This window comes from Syngnathus typhle, linkage group LG15, assembly GCF_033458585.1.
Source record: "Syngnathus typhle isolate RoL2023-S1 ecotype Sweden linkage group LG15, RoL_Styp_1.0, whole genome shotgun sequence".
Classification (NCBI taxonomy): domain Eukaryota; kingdom Metazoa; phylum Chordata; class Actinopteri; order Syngnathiformes; family Syngnathidae; genus Syngnathus; species Syngnathus typhle.
This window is the reverse complement of record NC_083752.1, coordinates 3,475,616-3,490,746: the sequence shown is the minus strand read 5'-3', so window position 1 is coordinate 3,490,746 and position 15,131 is coordinate 3,475,616. Positions and strand designations below refer to the sequence as shown.

The following is a 15,131-nucleotide window of genomic DNA, read 5'->3' as shown; positions in this document are numbered from 1 at the left end:
ACGCTTCTGTCGCAATCAGACTGCACTTCTGCTTTTAGTTATTTTTTTTGTTTAGTTAGTATCCATAACACACACACACATACACACAATCTGGAATGTTCCATGCACACATTTAGGTCACCTAGTTAGATACACTCGCACAATGGAACTCGATGCTTCCTGTTTCTTTTCAACTATTGAAGAAAAATCTGCTATTGTTCTTTACAAATGAGCAAAACCTGATTCACTTGAGTAGTTTAGAAAAATTTGACAGTGAAATATTTTACTCCTAATCATTTTGAGGATTATAGTGTGAAGCTTGTATACTATTGGAAATAATTAGTAGAAATAATTGATTAACGATATTAATTTAGGATTGAAAATTATAATACAGTTTTTTTTTTTTTGTCAAAATGAGTTTGTCTTTCCAGGAAGTGCAATAGCAAAGAGAGAGAGAGGGGGAGGTGGGGCGAGCGGGAATGTGTGGGACGGGAAAACATGCATGCTCATCTTTTATCAGCATGAGTCAGCGCAGTTGCAACACACGCGCGCCCGCGCACACACGCCAATCCTCGCTCCCTCCCTCACACACACACACGCTTTGACAGATGAGTGTGTGAAGCTCGCTTAGCTTGTCCCGAAGTCGTCCAAACCTCCAAAGAACCTGGACGACGCTACGAACAGGTAAGCGTATCTTATTTTTAGTGTACATTTCACCATTTCTTGTGCATGATTAAAGTTCTTGCGACGTCTATCGTGCGTGCGCGCGCGCAGATGCCTTCGTACAGGTACGCGTGCGCGGCTCACCCGGCGCGCGTGCTGCGGCGTCTGGATGAGCTGCGGCTGCGCGGCACGCTCTGTGACGTCACCGTGCAGGTAGACGGCCGTCGTTTCCACGCCCACCGTGCCGTGATGGCCTCGTGCAGCGACTACTTCGCCGGAAGGCTCCAACGTGAGCAGGACGACGACGATGACGTCACCCTGCCACCCGAGGTGAGAGCTGCGGGAAAGGTGACGTCACTTTGTTTACCACAGTGGGTGGACACGTGCGCTCATTGACTCACTTCAGTCGGTACGATTTGGTACTGAATGGCATTGGAGGGTGGACCAAATTAATTGACCAATTGATAAAAATGCTTTTTTCTAAGAATGACGTCACCCGAGGGAGGGTGCTTACTGGACACTTCATTAGGCACACCTACAATGATTATGGATTGATCTGTTCACTTTGGAGCTCATCGGGAACTTAGAACTGAACAATATACATAAAAAATACTGTGTTTGGATATTTGTTTGACGTCTATTCTCCTGTTCCTTAGGTGACCGTGGGTGGGTTTGAGCCCCTGCTGACCTTCGCCTACACGTCCGAGTTGGTCTTCAGTAAGCACGACATCCTGGAAATCCGCCAGGCGGCATCTACGTTGGGCTTCCGAGACCTTGACCTCGACTGTTTCGACTTCCTTCTACCCAAATTCAAGTCGGACCCACCGCTGCCGCCATCACAGAGGAGGAGGTGCTGTATAAAGAAGCAAGAGCGTGAGGATGAGGAAGCTCAACCCAAAGCCGTCAAACCGGTGCCCAGGGAATCGGCTTCACCCAGTGGCCCACAGGGGAATGACAGGAGGACTACATTTTCAGTTAAGCCTCTTGGAGAGCCCAAGTATCGCAAGTTTCAGTTGGCTTGTGGGAAAGAGACACCCCAGAAACATTGCGGATGGAACGAGGCTTTTGTAGAAGAACAACAAGGACGAGGAAGCAAGTTCTGTGGTGATGCAGATCTAGCAACAGAAATTCGCGGAAGCCAGGATGCAACTGCGCTTCCAGGAAATTGCGCAATTGAGGGTGACCATGTGGAAAAGTGTCCCAGATCTAAATCTGGCTCCTTTGATCAGGGCACTGCCTTAGAAGATGGAGAACAAGGACCAGGAACAAGGTTTTCACATGTGACCAAGTCTGTACAAAGTCCTAGTACACTACACAAGGACATAGAGTGGCTTCCAGGAAATGGTACCGATGTGAGTCCCAAATCTGACCCGGTCCCCTCTTATCAGGACACTACCACGGAAGACGGAGAACAACTTCAAGGAACAAATAGTGGTTCCAAGCTGGTTGCAGCTACTACTCGGAAACACGAAGGTCCTGGCAGCCTAACAGAACACAAGAATGAAGCGGAACTGGGAACAGGAACTAACACTAACAAGAATCACAGCTCTGACTCAGTCCCCTCACATCAGAAAACACACATCACAAAAGACCAAGAACAAAGACCGGGAACAAAATTTTCTGTTGGTCCTGATTTGGCAGCAGGCGAAGCTCTTGGACATGAAGATGGAGCAGAGTTTGCAGCAACTAGTGCTATTGCCAGTCCCAGGTCCCCGCTTCTCGGGACATCTTCACAAAAAGATGGAGTTCAAGGGGTTGGAACCAACATTACAAAACACGAAGAAAAAGGACCAGGAAAGCAATTCTCTTGTGGTCCCGATTTGGTCCTAGGTGACACACTGTATAATGAAGCTCCAGGAGGTTTGGACAGAGTGGCTGACCCAGGCCCCTCTCAACAGAACTGCCTCCGGGTTGACCTCAAGTGCACCTTCCTGGCACAGAATTCTGACCCGGAGCGGGGCGGACCGCCGTGGAAGGGAGGCGCACTATCGGAGAGCGAAGGTGCTTCCCAGTCGGGCCTGTCATCCCTCAACTCGGGTGAGGATGGCGACTCGGAAACTGATGGCGAGGGGGAATGGTGCCCCAGAGAACGGGCCAGACAGGTGAGCATTGATGACAACAGGGCGCTACTGATTCAGGCCCAACTTCTGTGCGCCAAAATGACCTTCTGGAGGAACACGGAAAAGATTTAAAATGATTCGTTGACTCGTAGATATCTCGGGAACTCATTTACAAATGTTTGCAGTGGGTTGCTTTGGGAACAAGTTAATTATTCACCAGTAAATGTGGACACGTGTGTGCGCTCAGAGTCCAGCGTGCATTCATTGGCAGGCATGATGTCATTGTCAAGTCAATCCACCACTCAAATTGTTTGTGCTAAACCACTGTGTTTATGTTCATGACACTTTTTGAAGTACTATATATGTTTTCTTGAAGTACATGTTGATGTTGTGTGCTCATCTCCAGTAAACACATTGAGGTGTGTGTGTGTGTGTGTGCATCAGGTTGATCTCCCGGTCTCTTTGGACTACGCTGTGCGTCTGAGCCGTGCGGACCTACAGAATCTGCTGACTCAGCACACGTTGACACGCCAACAGCTGGACTTTATCAACGATATCCGACGGCGTAGCAAGAACAGGCTGGCCGCGCAGCGCTGCCGCAAGAGGAAGTTGGAGTGCATCGCGAACCTGCAGGAGGAAATCAACAAACTGGTTAGTTAGTTAGTTATTCTCCTTCAGTGATAACTGTAACACGACAAGTATGTTCTGATGTCTTGCCTCAGAAGTGCGAGCGGGAAAAGCTCCTGGTGGAGCAAAACCATCTTTATCATCAGAAGACCACCACCTGCCTCAGCGTCTCAGCGCTCAGTCAGCGCATCTGCGGAGAAGCCCGAAACCTCAGACCAGACCAGCTGCAACTCCTCGACTCCCAATGCTTTGTCGCGTCACACTTAGACGCCTTACTCTTGACTCCTTCCTCATCTTTCTCAACTCAAGCTGAGACTGAAGGACATTTAGAGGACATTTAGAGGCATGGAGACTTATGCAAGTACTTTTTTTTTTTTTTTCTCTCGTCCTAATTTTCTATTTTTATACACTAATAATTTCCTTAACCACGTTTGGACGTGAACACCAGCATTATATGATCATTTGCCCAGCTAGGTGCTGCCACCCAAAATGTCCTGCCAACAGTCTGAAATTGACACTTTATAGTATATTTACACCTATTGTTCTCTCTCTATTGGCTATACGCGTTTTATTGTCAACCTTTAATCATTGGCAAGTTTTATACGTTTTATTATGTACAGATTTTCACTGAAATACGCTGTTCATATATGTAAAAATAGCAATGTTATTTGTGTTCCTTTTCCTCCCAAAACACACGAAACACTTGAGATGTAATGACTTGTATATTCACGTCGAGTATATACTTTAAATGTTAAATTGTTTTTGTTTTTGTGGCTAAAAAGCGCAAAGTGCCACAATTCCGTGTGAACAAACGCATCGCTTTTAAAGGGATGCAATGCAAGGAATATGCCACAAGAGGGCGCTAAAATCCCGAGAATAAAGTGACGTAAGCCACTTAATTGAAATGTCACTCAGGTAGAGTCTTTACGTCAAACGTGCTTGTGCGTGAGAGGAGCCCAAGCCTTGTCAAAATGGCGGAACAATTCAGCGTGAAGAAGGTCAGTAATCCGATTAATGACTGTTGGTATTACCTTGTCGACCTGTCTAAGCGCCTTTTGTATCCGGGTTAAATGACCATCTTGCTTGATGTGAGCATTCCAGCTCTTAGCATGTTAGAAATAACTTGAAATAGTAGCGGACTACAGGGCGACACTTCGCCGTGCTAACAACTTTAGCTTTTTTTACGCCACTTCTGGTATTCGTGTAAAAGTACAATTGAGTTTCTCTAAGCATTTTCTCTACCCAGTACTATTTAGCGACGTGTTTAGGTAGTAGTTCTCGTTTAAAATAGTAGCCGACTGCAGGGTATGGTGTAAAAATAAAAGTACTTTTCCTACTCGGGGTAATGTTAGCATAGCAAATGTTAGCTTGACGTAATACAGGCGGAGGAAACAGTACAAATAAAATAGAGCTGAAATGCTGTATTAGGATTACTATGGGTTAAAAAACGAGAATTTAAAGAGTTTTCTCACAACGCATTTTAAATACGAAACGAATAATGAAGCGGATTTGAATTAGTTTGAAAATTGTAAAATAAAATGCAAGTCTTCACCGTTGATAATACAGTAAAAATAACTAAACTGACCATCCTTCTAAAATAGTTGAAAGTGTTTAGTCATTAAAATAAAGGCTATAATTTACAGAGGAATTTTATTTTTCTACTACTAGCACCACACTAGTAGTATGGCAGCTCACCAAATAAAATAATATAAATATGACACAATATTACAGCAGTAGTTACTTGTTTAAAATCTAGCACATAGCTGTTCAGGTCACCTGGATTGAAGTTTTGCATTTGTTTGATTTCCATTTATTTTGGTACCATTTTTATTGACTTTGTTTTGTGTAGTTCTTATGTGTGAAATAAGAATTTCTACGTGAGTGAAAATATACTTGTACTGCTGTCATGTCACTTGTCAAAATATGCCAAATAAGTCAACCTAACAAAAAGAACATGTGCAAAGTGGAGTTTTTCAGGGGCTACTTCAGTTCACTTGAAGCATCCTGTGCATGTGTCCGACTGGCGACGTTGTTGGTCGAGCCGCGGCGTGACCATGTCGGGTGCCGCGGCTTTCCTCAAGAAGACGTGCTCCCTCGCCATAATTTGCTTCACGAGAAAGTTGGCTGCCTCGTCGATGTTCATGTTGTCCTGCGACAAGAATAGTAAGATCCCTGATTAGCCTTTTTTCCAAAATCATTTTAACATATCCTGTTTGTTCTGGCAAAACATCAAAGGTCTAACAACCTTAGCGGAAGTTTCGAAGCACCCAGCGAATCCGTGCTCCCTGCAGAACTGTTCCATTTTGAGGCCGTTGGCGGAAAGCACGCGTCCCTGCTCGCATTTGTTGGCCAGTAGCACCGTGGCGACACCTCGGCCGTCGCCCAGCGTCAGCTTTGAGTCCAGGTCCGCCTTCCACTTGAGCACCGCTTCGAAGGTGCTGGGCCGCGTTACGTCGAACACGATGAAGGCGCCCGTCGCCTCGCGGTAGTAAACCCGCGTCATGTTGCCAAAGCGCTCCTGGCCTGTGCGCAAAATACAAACAAATGCAAATATATTTTCCTGAAATTGACCCATTCCGACTTTTTTTCTTGGAATAAAATTGTTATTGTTAATTAGAATCTGCTAAAAATACGACGCCCCACCTCAGGCTTGTAATGTTATGGTTATTATTATTATTATTTTTTGTTTTAAACTGGGAAAAAGTTGCATTTTGTCGGGCAGGCGTCGTTCCCCATGTTATGAAAATGCTCCTGACCAGCTGTGATATGCGGACACGCGTAATTCCACACAATGCGCAATATAGTCGTTATTGTTGATGTTTAAGCACATTCCTGCAGTGCACACAGGCTGTGCTTGTTGACACTAACAATGATTATTTGCACAAGAACCGCTTGTGTGTGTCTCTGTGTGTGTGTGTAAGAGCAGGTTTTCGTTGTCTGCGCCGTGACATTCCGCGAGCAGCTGAATCACTGTCCGGCATGTGACAGGATGTGCACCCTGCACTTCCTCCTTTTGCGGACCCAAAAAAAAAACCCCGCAACTGCTGTACATCCCCCATGGCATGTACATATACGTTCATATTTGTTTATTTTTCTCCGAGAAACTATGACTTTAGTATTGGAACGTATAAAACGAGTCTATTTTACTTGTGCCTCGTTGCACAGGGTCACATGCGTCCGAAGTGGTTGTCACACTCCACGCAAGCCAGACAAAGAGCACATTGGTGACCCGTGCGTGTGCGTTACATTAATTGGTCGCGCTATAATACTTTTTATTCCAACAATGGCAAGTCTCACATGAGCGAAGCGGGCTGACATTTGTTCGTTTGGAAAAGTAGACGTTTTTACTGTTGACATGACAATATTCAAAATGTATAGGTTTGAAAATGTTTTAGTCCATTTTAATTTGTTTTCACAATAACATGACCTAACCCTCGCATGATCGTGCGGCGCTCCTACATTTCTTTCTCGTGACAAAAAAAAGTCCAAATTTAAGGAAGTCTCACCCTTACGAGGGAAATTCATCTAACCTGTGTAATGACTTTGCGTGGGTTCTACTCACCGGCGATGTCCCACAGCTGCAGGCGCACCGTCTCGTCGGCGCCCCAGCGCAACACCTTAAGCGCAAAGTCCACGCCGATGGTGGCGCGGTAGTTGTGCGAGTAGGTGTGATGCACATAGCGGCGGATGATGGAGGTCTTGCCCACGCCCAGGTCACCGATCACCAGCACCTTGTACAGATGCTCCTTGCCGGGGCTCGCCATGCACACTCGCGCGTGCTCTCTCTCCCTCGGCCGCGCACACACACACACGCAGGCAGAGACGCGCCGATTCCTGTTGTGGCCCCGCAGGGACGGCCCCCGTCAAGATGAGCGTATGCTCCTCTGCTTCCTGTTGACATGCTAATTGCGGTTATTGCAGCAGATAATCGGCATAATAAATATGCTCGGAAGCACACGGCTCCGGCTTGAAACCAAAATTAGAGACCCGAAAACCTTGTTTGAATCCATGGGTGAGAAACATTTGTTTTTTCCTCGCTAACACGTTTGACCGTGGAAACCAAAATGCGGTAATTAATCACAATTAAATACACAAATTCAAATTGACTAAAACTTTATTTACACAATCACTCAGTGTAAACTAAACAGAATTTAATCAACGTTCAAAGCAAATTGCTTTTGAGTAGAACTAACGCATCGGTGCATAAAATGAATATAAAGCGACATGCTAACATGGCAACACTGTACTCGAAAAATTGCACCAACGCTTGTGTGTGTGCGCGTTTGTACGTACAGTAAACATGCGGCAACACACATACTGTAAATCCTAAAAATCATTTCATAAGAAAGATGACAATCACCTAAAGATTAAGAAAAGAAAACAAAATCACTAAATATTAGTCATAAAATTCAATCCAACCAATCTCCCCTCTTGGGGTCAAAGAAAAATATTATTTAAAGTGTTTTAGTCCAATTTTGGTGAGTAGAAGAAGCACATACGCACTCTTGTGTAGTCACTTTTAGAAATAACTACAATTAAGTAACTATTCTATAGTTTAAAAAAAGACAACAACTAAAACGAGAGAATTATTTGACCCCCAAAAATGTGAAAGTTCAAAAGGTTAGCTAATCATCTTACAAAACCAACTCGTCATTATTAACAAGATTCCAGCACTCTGCTACACGATCAGTCCTGAGGTGCTTTTTGGTCCATTTTAAACCAGAATGACATTCAAATTTGCCTCGAGCTGAGCAAATGTTTGCTTCTGAGCTCGTAAAAATAAAAACCTCTCGTCCATAAAAGAGAAAAAAAAAAAACGTGCACACAAAAATGCAAATAGCAGTCATGTAGCATTAAAAAAAATAAGAGCTTAACGTGGGGACATCACTTAACCAAGACTGTTTTTGTTTTCATGTTTTACAGTGCTTCGCTCCGTTGTATTCAAAACTATCTGAAGAACCTTAAGAAATTCAGCTGTAAACACTTTCTGGTCCTTGGAAAAAGTCACCCTAAATGAACGGTAAGCAAATACAAATATGAACATGAATAATGTACACATTAAAGGTAATAGTTCTTGCGACCTATTTTTAAATTTCTCTTTGGAATGTGACGGTTCAAACTAGGTAAAAAAAAACAACAACTTTACTTCCATCTTTGCTCATTTTCCTTTCAGTCGTCTCTATGTATGACAATGGTAATCGCCCCGATTGAATTATGAAGCGCAAAGTTTTAGCAGATTAGCGTGTTATCTAAAATTTTAAGATACTAGGACCAAGGCAACGCATGTCCGCTCCTTTAGCATTAGCACGTCCGCTTCGCTTGATGTTTTTCTTTGTTGATGGATTTGAAAAACGATGTGGGCGATTCCTGAAAGCACCACCATCTTCTAAATGACTCTTTTCAAGGCACCACAAGTTTGGTCGTTTACAGAGAGGAAGCACTCTGGCTGTAGTGTCGCAGCAGCAGCTGCCCGTATTCCGCCTCGGAGGCGCCAGACGGCGAGCGCGAGGAGCAAGCGTCGTCGCTGGCTTCGGAGCTGAGCGAGGCATCCCGGAACGGCGACGGCGGCGTGAGTGCGGCCGGCTCCTCCGAGTCTCTGACGTGGCGCGCCGGCTTCACGGCGGGGCCGTCGGCCGACAGGGCGGCGACGTCCAGCTGGTTGAAACTGTTGACCACGCAGTTGATTTGCTCCATGACGGTAGCGCCCCCTAGCGGGCCGCACATCATGCCAAGCTCGCCCACGCCGACCGCGCTGATGTCGCCGGCAGGGAGTTCGGCTTGCGTCGGTCTGGTGTCGTGTCCGTCTTGGAACCACTGCGACTCGAAAGTAGCCGCCGCCGCCTCTCCGCCGCCGCTCGTGGAGAAAGGCTTGATGATAGCCGTCTGGTTGGTGTCCGGGGTGTCCTTCTTCTTGACGTGAAAGGTCATCCGCTTCCAAAGGTTGGGCCTGTAGCCGCGCTCGTTCTGCTTCCAGGCATCCGACTTCCCGTTAGAACTGGGAACAAAACCATTGCAACCTTCAATGTTCTACTTACTGGCGCCCCCCCCCCCCCCCGACTTTTTTCTCCGTCCATGTAATTGTACAGTCCCCTTCATTATTGCTCATCTTTCCTCGAAAGACAAAACAATTTCCCAAAGGATCGACCGAAATGAGGTCAGCTTTGTTCAGTGTGTGTCCCCCCCCCCCCCCCCCCCCGCTTCTTTGTTTCTGCATTCTGCCTGGTGTAGCAGGACGTGGCTAGTTCCTGGAAATACTGCTTTGACAAGATTTAGCACTCACCTGGCGTTGCCATGTGAGGACGAGCGGCGCCTGAATAGGTTGGCCATGCTGCTGGACGACTTGCCCTCCTTGGTAGCTTTCTTGGCGTTTCCCACGTGCATGCGCACCACCGTAGAGGTGGTGAAGGCGCTGCGCACGTTCTTCTCCGGTTTGGCCAGCATGATGTACACCTGATGGTACGGGATAGTCAGCGCTAAAAAGTGAGGCGGTCGTTAAGGGCGGCGCGGCGGCGGCGGAGGCGTTTACCTTAGGCACAAACATGCAGCAGAGCGCCACGGTGGCGCTGAGGCTAACGCTGAAGCACATGGTGATGATCTTGTAGTTGGAGCCAAAGTAGATGGGCACAAAGGCCAGCCAGATGATGCAGGTGGTGTACATGGTAAAGGCGATGTACTTGGCCTCGTTAAAGTTGGCCGGAACGTTGCGAGTCTGCGCCGAGAAAAGAAGCAAAGCTCAGCGGATTGTGCTGGACGACACATACCGCGTGCGCGTCAGTACCTTGAAGGCGTAGAAGGTGCAGCTGAGGATGAGCAGGCCATTGTAGCCCAACGGCGCCACCACCCCCAGAGTGGTCAGGTTGCAGATTAAGTGCACCTCACGTATGCTGGGGTAGTCGTGGACCACCTAATGAGCACACGGCACGTGTCAGCCGGTCTGAGCGACGGGCGACGTTCGCCGTGCCCACCTCTGGCGGCTCGATGACGAGCAGCGCCACGATGATGGCCAGCTGCAGCAGGATGAGCAGGAAGGCGATGAGCAGCTGAGCGCAGGCGGACATGAAGCGAGGCTTCTTGGTGCAGATCTTCTTCTTGCTGCCTGCTAGGATTCGAGCGATGCGGTTGGTCTGCGTTCCAGAATAGATCAAGTCGCTTATTGAGTTGGTGAGCGCAAGTGTAGCAATACAAATTGATTATCAATCGCCCTTCCACCAGCATCAGTTTTTAAGCTTCGGAAGCAGGAAGTGACGCTTGGCACCTTCGTGACCAGGGCGGAGTAGCTCATGGCGGGCGACAGGCCGATGCCGAGCCTCTGCAGGTAGCAGTAAACCAGGTGCGGCTTGGCGATCAGGGTGAAGGTGCACGCGTAGCCCAGACAAATGCCCGCCAGGATGATGTAGCACAGCTCCCGACTGGACGACTTCACCACGGGCGTGTCCCAGAACCTGTCGGCCAATCGGATGACAGCGAGGCTCGCGTGACTGCCTGACAGGAGTTGGCTCCAAAAATAAAATCCCCTCAATGTTGCAATTCCATGCAATCTACAACATTGCAATCTCGATTTGAATTCGATGAATGGTTGCGCCCCGTTGGACATACTTGACGAAGACAGCTGTGACAAAGAGCGTAGCCAGTAGGCCCAGGCAGGCGAACACGACGGCGGCGATGGGCTCCGGGTCGCCCCAGCGAATGTACTGCACCGGGATGGGCTCGCAACCTACGCGAGGAAAAAAAAAAACATTTGAATTTCCCTTGTCGGGTTTCTTGTATTTTTGTTTCTTTACCGCGCAGGTCGTCGGTGGGCCACGAGCCCAGCAGACAGGCGCGGCACGTGTACTCGTCAAACACAAACTCGTTGTCCTTGCAGGGCGTGCACGTCCAGCAGCAGCTCACCTCGCCTTTGCGGATCACCTGTCCACATCGTTCCAAATCAAACCTATTTATTTGAATCATCCAAGTCCTTTGACTTGTTTCAATCATTTAATTTTGTTTCCTAACACCTTGATCTGTGCTTTCTGGCAGGGTTCGGAGCAAACGGAGAGTATGACGTCGCTGTCGTTGCTCCAGATCTCCTCGTCGTTCATGCGCAGGCCGCCCTGGTCCCAGCTGCCCACGTGCACATAGGCGTACTCCTCCCGGGCCATTTGCTTGAAGTTCATGATCTCGTACCTGGAGCAGATGCGCTGTCATTCGACCGTCCGGCGCCGAGCCACTTCCTCGTCCTACCTGCCGGGTGAGTCTCCGTTCTGGTCAAAGTGGATGACTTCTCCCGACACGCCCGTGAAGTTGGTTTGCATCAGGAAGTTTAGAAGCTGGCGCCCGTCGATGGGCCGCATGGCCTCGCACAGACCCTGGACGCAGTCAAATAGACCGCTGCGCCACTTGGTGTGATGCCGCGCAAACGGACCGGTCGGTTTCGACTCGTTCGTACCTTATATCCCGGGCAGAGGTCCTGCTGCATGGCATGCAGACCGTACGCCAAGGAGTAGATGGCGTTAATGACGAAGCCCATCTTGGTGTCTTGGGCATATTGGTGGCGCAAGGACTCTCTCCCTGCACGGAAGGGACGTTTGATTAAAAGTTCCATTCCACTGCCACCTTCTGGCACCGGCAGGAACTTCTCTCACAGCTGCACGTGCGGTTGTAGGCGGTGCTCTCTTGCGGGACTCCCTTCAGCTTGCACTGGAAGCGGTGCTGCCAGAATTCGGGGAACCAGGGGTTCCTCACGTTGGTGTCGGGCTTGAGCTTCAGGTAGTAGTCGTCGAACCACGTCACGTAGGCCGACTTGAGCTTGATGGTGATGCCGCCCGCCGCCTCGCGCTCCAAGCCGTCCGTCACGTCGTAGCGGTCCGCCCAGCCGTCGCTAAGCAGAGAGAAGAAAAAGGACACATTGGGTTGCTTTCAACGTTAATCGGGTTTGCGGAATCGAGCCACGGTTTGGGTTTCAAATGAACGTTTGAATCGATGACATCGGCAATTTCCATCGAGTGCGCTCGTCAGTTGGAACGAGTGGTTTCCTATTTTGGTCCATTTGAACACTGGATGATGTTTGCTCCGCTGCGGTAAAAGTAGCTACTCGGGGAAAATAGATCTGCTTTCAAGTTGACCCGTGTTGACGATAAGTGTGTGTGTGTGTGTGTGTGTGTGCGCGCCCGTGTGGGTGGTGTAGGAACAGGCGGTGGTGTGGTTGCTGCCCTGAGCGCTGGGGTGCGTGGGTTTTGCTTCAGGAGTGATTCAATCTATCGGAGTCAGAGCCCCGTGTGCTTTTCACCAAGAGCGCGTAGCCTCTCTGAGGAAGTGTTACCAAATGGACGCCCACGCCAAGCTTACGTAACTCCGCGACGCCGTCGTAAACTTTTGCTGCTTTTTATTCCTTGAAACGGGCGAGCGCGTGCGGAGGTGCAATCAAGCGGCGCCCGGTGGGAGCGATGAGAATAGACGTGAGCTTATTTGGCGCCGGTCCCACTATGGTCTTCACTTAATGTGTCAGGTCATGTGCTTTTCAGTCGGCGCTCACCGGGCGCTTTGTTAGGTACACCTCCGATATCGCGGCGAGACACGAGAGCTGTCAAACCAGATGCCAAGAAGAAAAGTATTCGTTGACCGACTTAAGTACGTCTTAAAACATCGCTTGGCTAGTTGATGGCGTCCGCAATGATGATGATGATGATGCCGTTCTGTCTTAGAAACACACTAGCAACAGCATAGACATCGCTGTATTTTTTTGGGGGGGGGGCTATGTAGTTCAAGGTTACTTTACATGTTTCGTCCCCTCCCGCCGCAGCCCACATGTGCGTCTCCTAATGAACAGAAGCATTTATAGAACGCCCGGCAACCTTAAAATAAAACCCCTTCTTGGGAGACGCGGCCAATCCTGCGGCTCCAACAACCCCCTCACTCGCCGTTTATTCCTCCGCCCACCGGCAGCTATCCCCCCCCCCCGCCCTATCATCAGCCCTCCCTTCCACTCCTCCGCACGCTCTTCTTCCCTCCAACTCTTGAACACATTTAGCAAAGCACAACAGAGCAAGGATAAAGAACAGAGAGTGGTACCTTTGGTTTCCATGGCGATGGTGAAAGATGGATGATGGGATGTGTAAGATGAGAATGAGCTCCCTTTGCCGTCTTGTCTCACCTCCCCACCAGCAAGAAGTCGCCCACCAGGCCCTGGCGGCGCATGGCGGCCAGGATGCCTCGCACTGTCATGCCCTCGCAGAAGCAGGCCACCACGCGGGCTTTGGGCAGGTGCGCCCGCAGCTTGTGGAGCAGCCGGTCGAAGGCGCGCTCGCCGGCGTTGCTGTAGATCTTGTCCGAGTGCGCGATGCAGATGCCCTCCTTGGCCGCCATGTCCTTGAAGGCCTCCATGCCGCTCTCGCCGTAGTTACCTGCGTGGAGCAAAGTGGGAGGGCGGGGCTATTGGCCATTGCTACTAGTGGAAACTGAGAACTTTCAGTCACAATCCATTTTTTCTTTTTCTTTTTTTTTTTTGCGTAATCTTACCCTCAGTGTGTATGGCAGACACATAGCTCCAGTTGTACCTCTTGACAATGTCCACCATGGCTCTGGCCTGCTGCATGTCTGAGGGCACCACCCTCATGAAGTACTTAAACAGTCTCTGGTGGAAGGACACTCATCAAGATGGAGGCTCCTTTTCCTCGAAAAAGTGATGTCATGACTTGATGATTTCCCTAACCTTATCGCTGAGAGTCATGCTAGTAGCCGAGTAGGCGATCTGCGGGATGTTGAAGAGCTGCAGGAGATTCTGCACCTGGATGGCCACCGAGCTGGACCCCGGCCCGATGAGGCCCACAATGGGCTTCTTGCTCTGCGGCACCGGTGCAATGCCACCAGGTGTGGCGCACCTGGCCTGGCTCTCCTCCTCCTCGCTGGACACCAGCGTGTCCCGGATGAACTCGATGCTCTGCTCCAGGGCCACGGCAGAGTGCCAGCACGAGTCCCTGCGGGGACATACCGAGGTGTGCCTCTGGGGTCTATCCTAGCGCCGTTCTTGTTCACGCTAAGCCCTTTGAGACTGCTTGTGATTTGGGGCTATACAAATAAACTTGACTTGACTTGACTTGACTTGACTTGTCAATGTTAAAGCTTTACCTGATTTCACAACCTAGAGTGATATTGGGCAGAATGTTGGGATCGGCGTTGATCCGATCCAGTGTGTGCATCATGGCCTCCACCCTCTGGATCCCATACTGCTCGCGCACCGCCCCGCACTTCCTCTCGTGCACCTGAGACCGGTCACCATTCAAAGGTCATATCGCACTTAACGCTGACATCCATACCCACCTTGTCTGCAGGCGGCTGGTGATGGACGGAGAACAGGGCTCCGATGATGATGTCGCCCGGGATGCGAGCCAGAACCCGTCGTTCGTTGCTCTGTGCGGCGACCCCGACCCGATCTCTCAAACCCAGTCGGCTCAGCTCGGCACCTAGCAGTACGCTTGCCGCCAGCAGCCGGACGTACACCCCTAGTCTCCACGCCATCCTGGCGTTCGTCCTCATGCCTGCCGCCATCTTCTCAGAGGTGAGGTCCTCATACTACACCTCACTAGTTATTATTTAGAAATTGAGGATAATGAAAGCCCAATTTTAATTTGCAGTTGAATGTAAACAAACGCAAACCTACCGCTGTCCATTGTGCTGAAACAAAAAAAATGGGAAGGGGAGGGGGCTTGCGCGTGGCACATACACACAATGCTCGCTTTTCATGACCAAGACGGAGGAGATTAGGTTTGAATCTCCTTTGTTTGCTTGGTGTGATCTCCATGCAACTCGAATTTATAGGTGCCT

The 15,131-nt window shown here is 49.2% G+C and overlaps 3 protein-coding genes across 3 annotated transcripts; 1 reads left to right on the top strand and 2 right to left on the bottom strand.

Annotated features, from left to right (window-relative positions):
* The first annotated feature begins 80 nt into the window (after positions 1-80).
* LOC133168343 (transcription regulator protein BACH1-like) lies at positions 81-4,228 on the top strand. The gene is made up of 5 exons (XM_061299853.1): positions 81-663; positions 754-972; positions 1,299-2,744; positions 3,147-3,353; positions 3,425-4,228. Exons 2-5 carry the CDS (start codon positions 754-756, stop codon positions 3,668-3,670), a joined length of 2,118 nt encoding a protein of 705 aa, XP_061155837.1. The 5' UTR covers positions 81-663; the 3' UTR covers positions 3,671-4,228.
* Positions 4,229-4,962: 734 nt separating this feature from the next.
* Positions 4,963-7,173, bottom strand: rab38b (RAB38b, member of RAS oncogene family). The gene is made up of 3 exons (XM_061299880.1): positions 6,892-7,173; positions 5,575-5,852; positions 4,963-5,478 (listed from the first exon to the last, which is right to left on the bottom strand). Exons 1-3 carry the CDS (start codon positions 7,091-7,093, stop codon positions 5,320-5,322), a joined length of 639 nt encoding a protein of 212 aa, XP_061155864.1. The 5' UTR covers positions 7,094-7,173; the 3' UTR covers positions 4,963-5,319.
* A 291-nt stretch (positions 7,174-7,464) lies between these two features.
* grm5a (glutamate receptor, metabotropic 5a) lies at positions 7,465-14,855 on the bottom strand. Its single transcript, XM_061299844.1, has 17 exons — positions 14,628-14,855; positions 14,436-14,569; positions 14,020-14,284; positions 13,827-13,941; positions 13,462-13,711; positions 11,954-12,189; positions 11,758-11,879; positions 11,553-11,677; positions 11,327-11,495; positions 11,111-11,237; positions 10,926-11,043; positions 10,585-10,771; positions 10,295-10,453; positions 10,108-10,233; positions 9,856-10,038; positions 9,610-9,779; positions 7,465-9,324 (listed from the first exon to the last, which is right to left on the bottom strand). Exons 1-17 carry the CDS (start codon positions 14,853-14,855, stop codon positions 8,754-8,756), a joined length of 3,285 nt encoding a protein of 1,094 aa, XP_061155828.1. The 3' UTR covers positions 7,465-8,753.
* Positions 14,856-15,131: the final 276 nt, after the last annotated feature.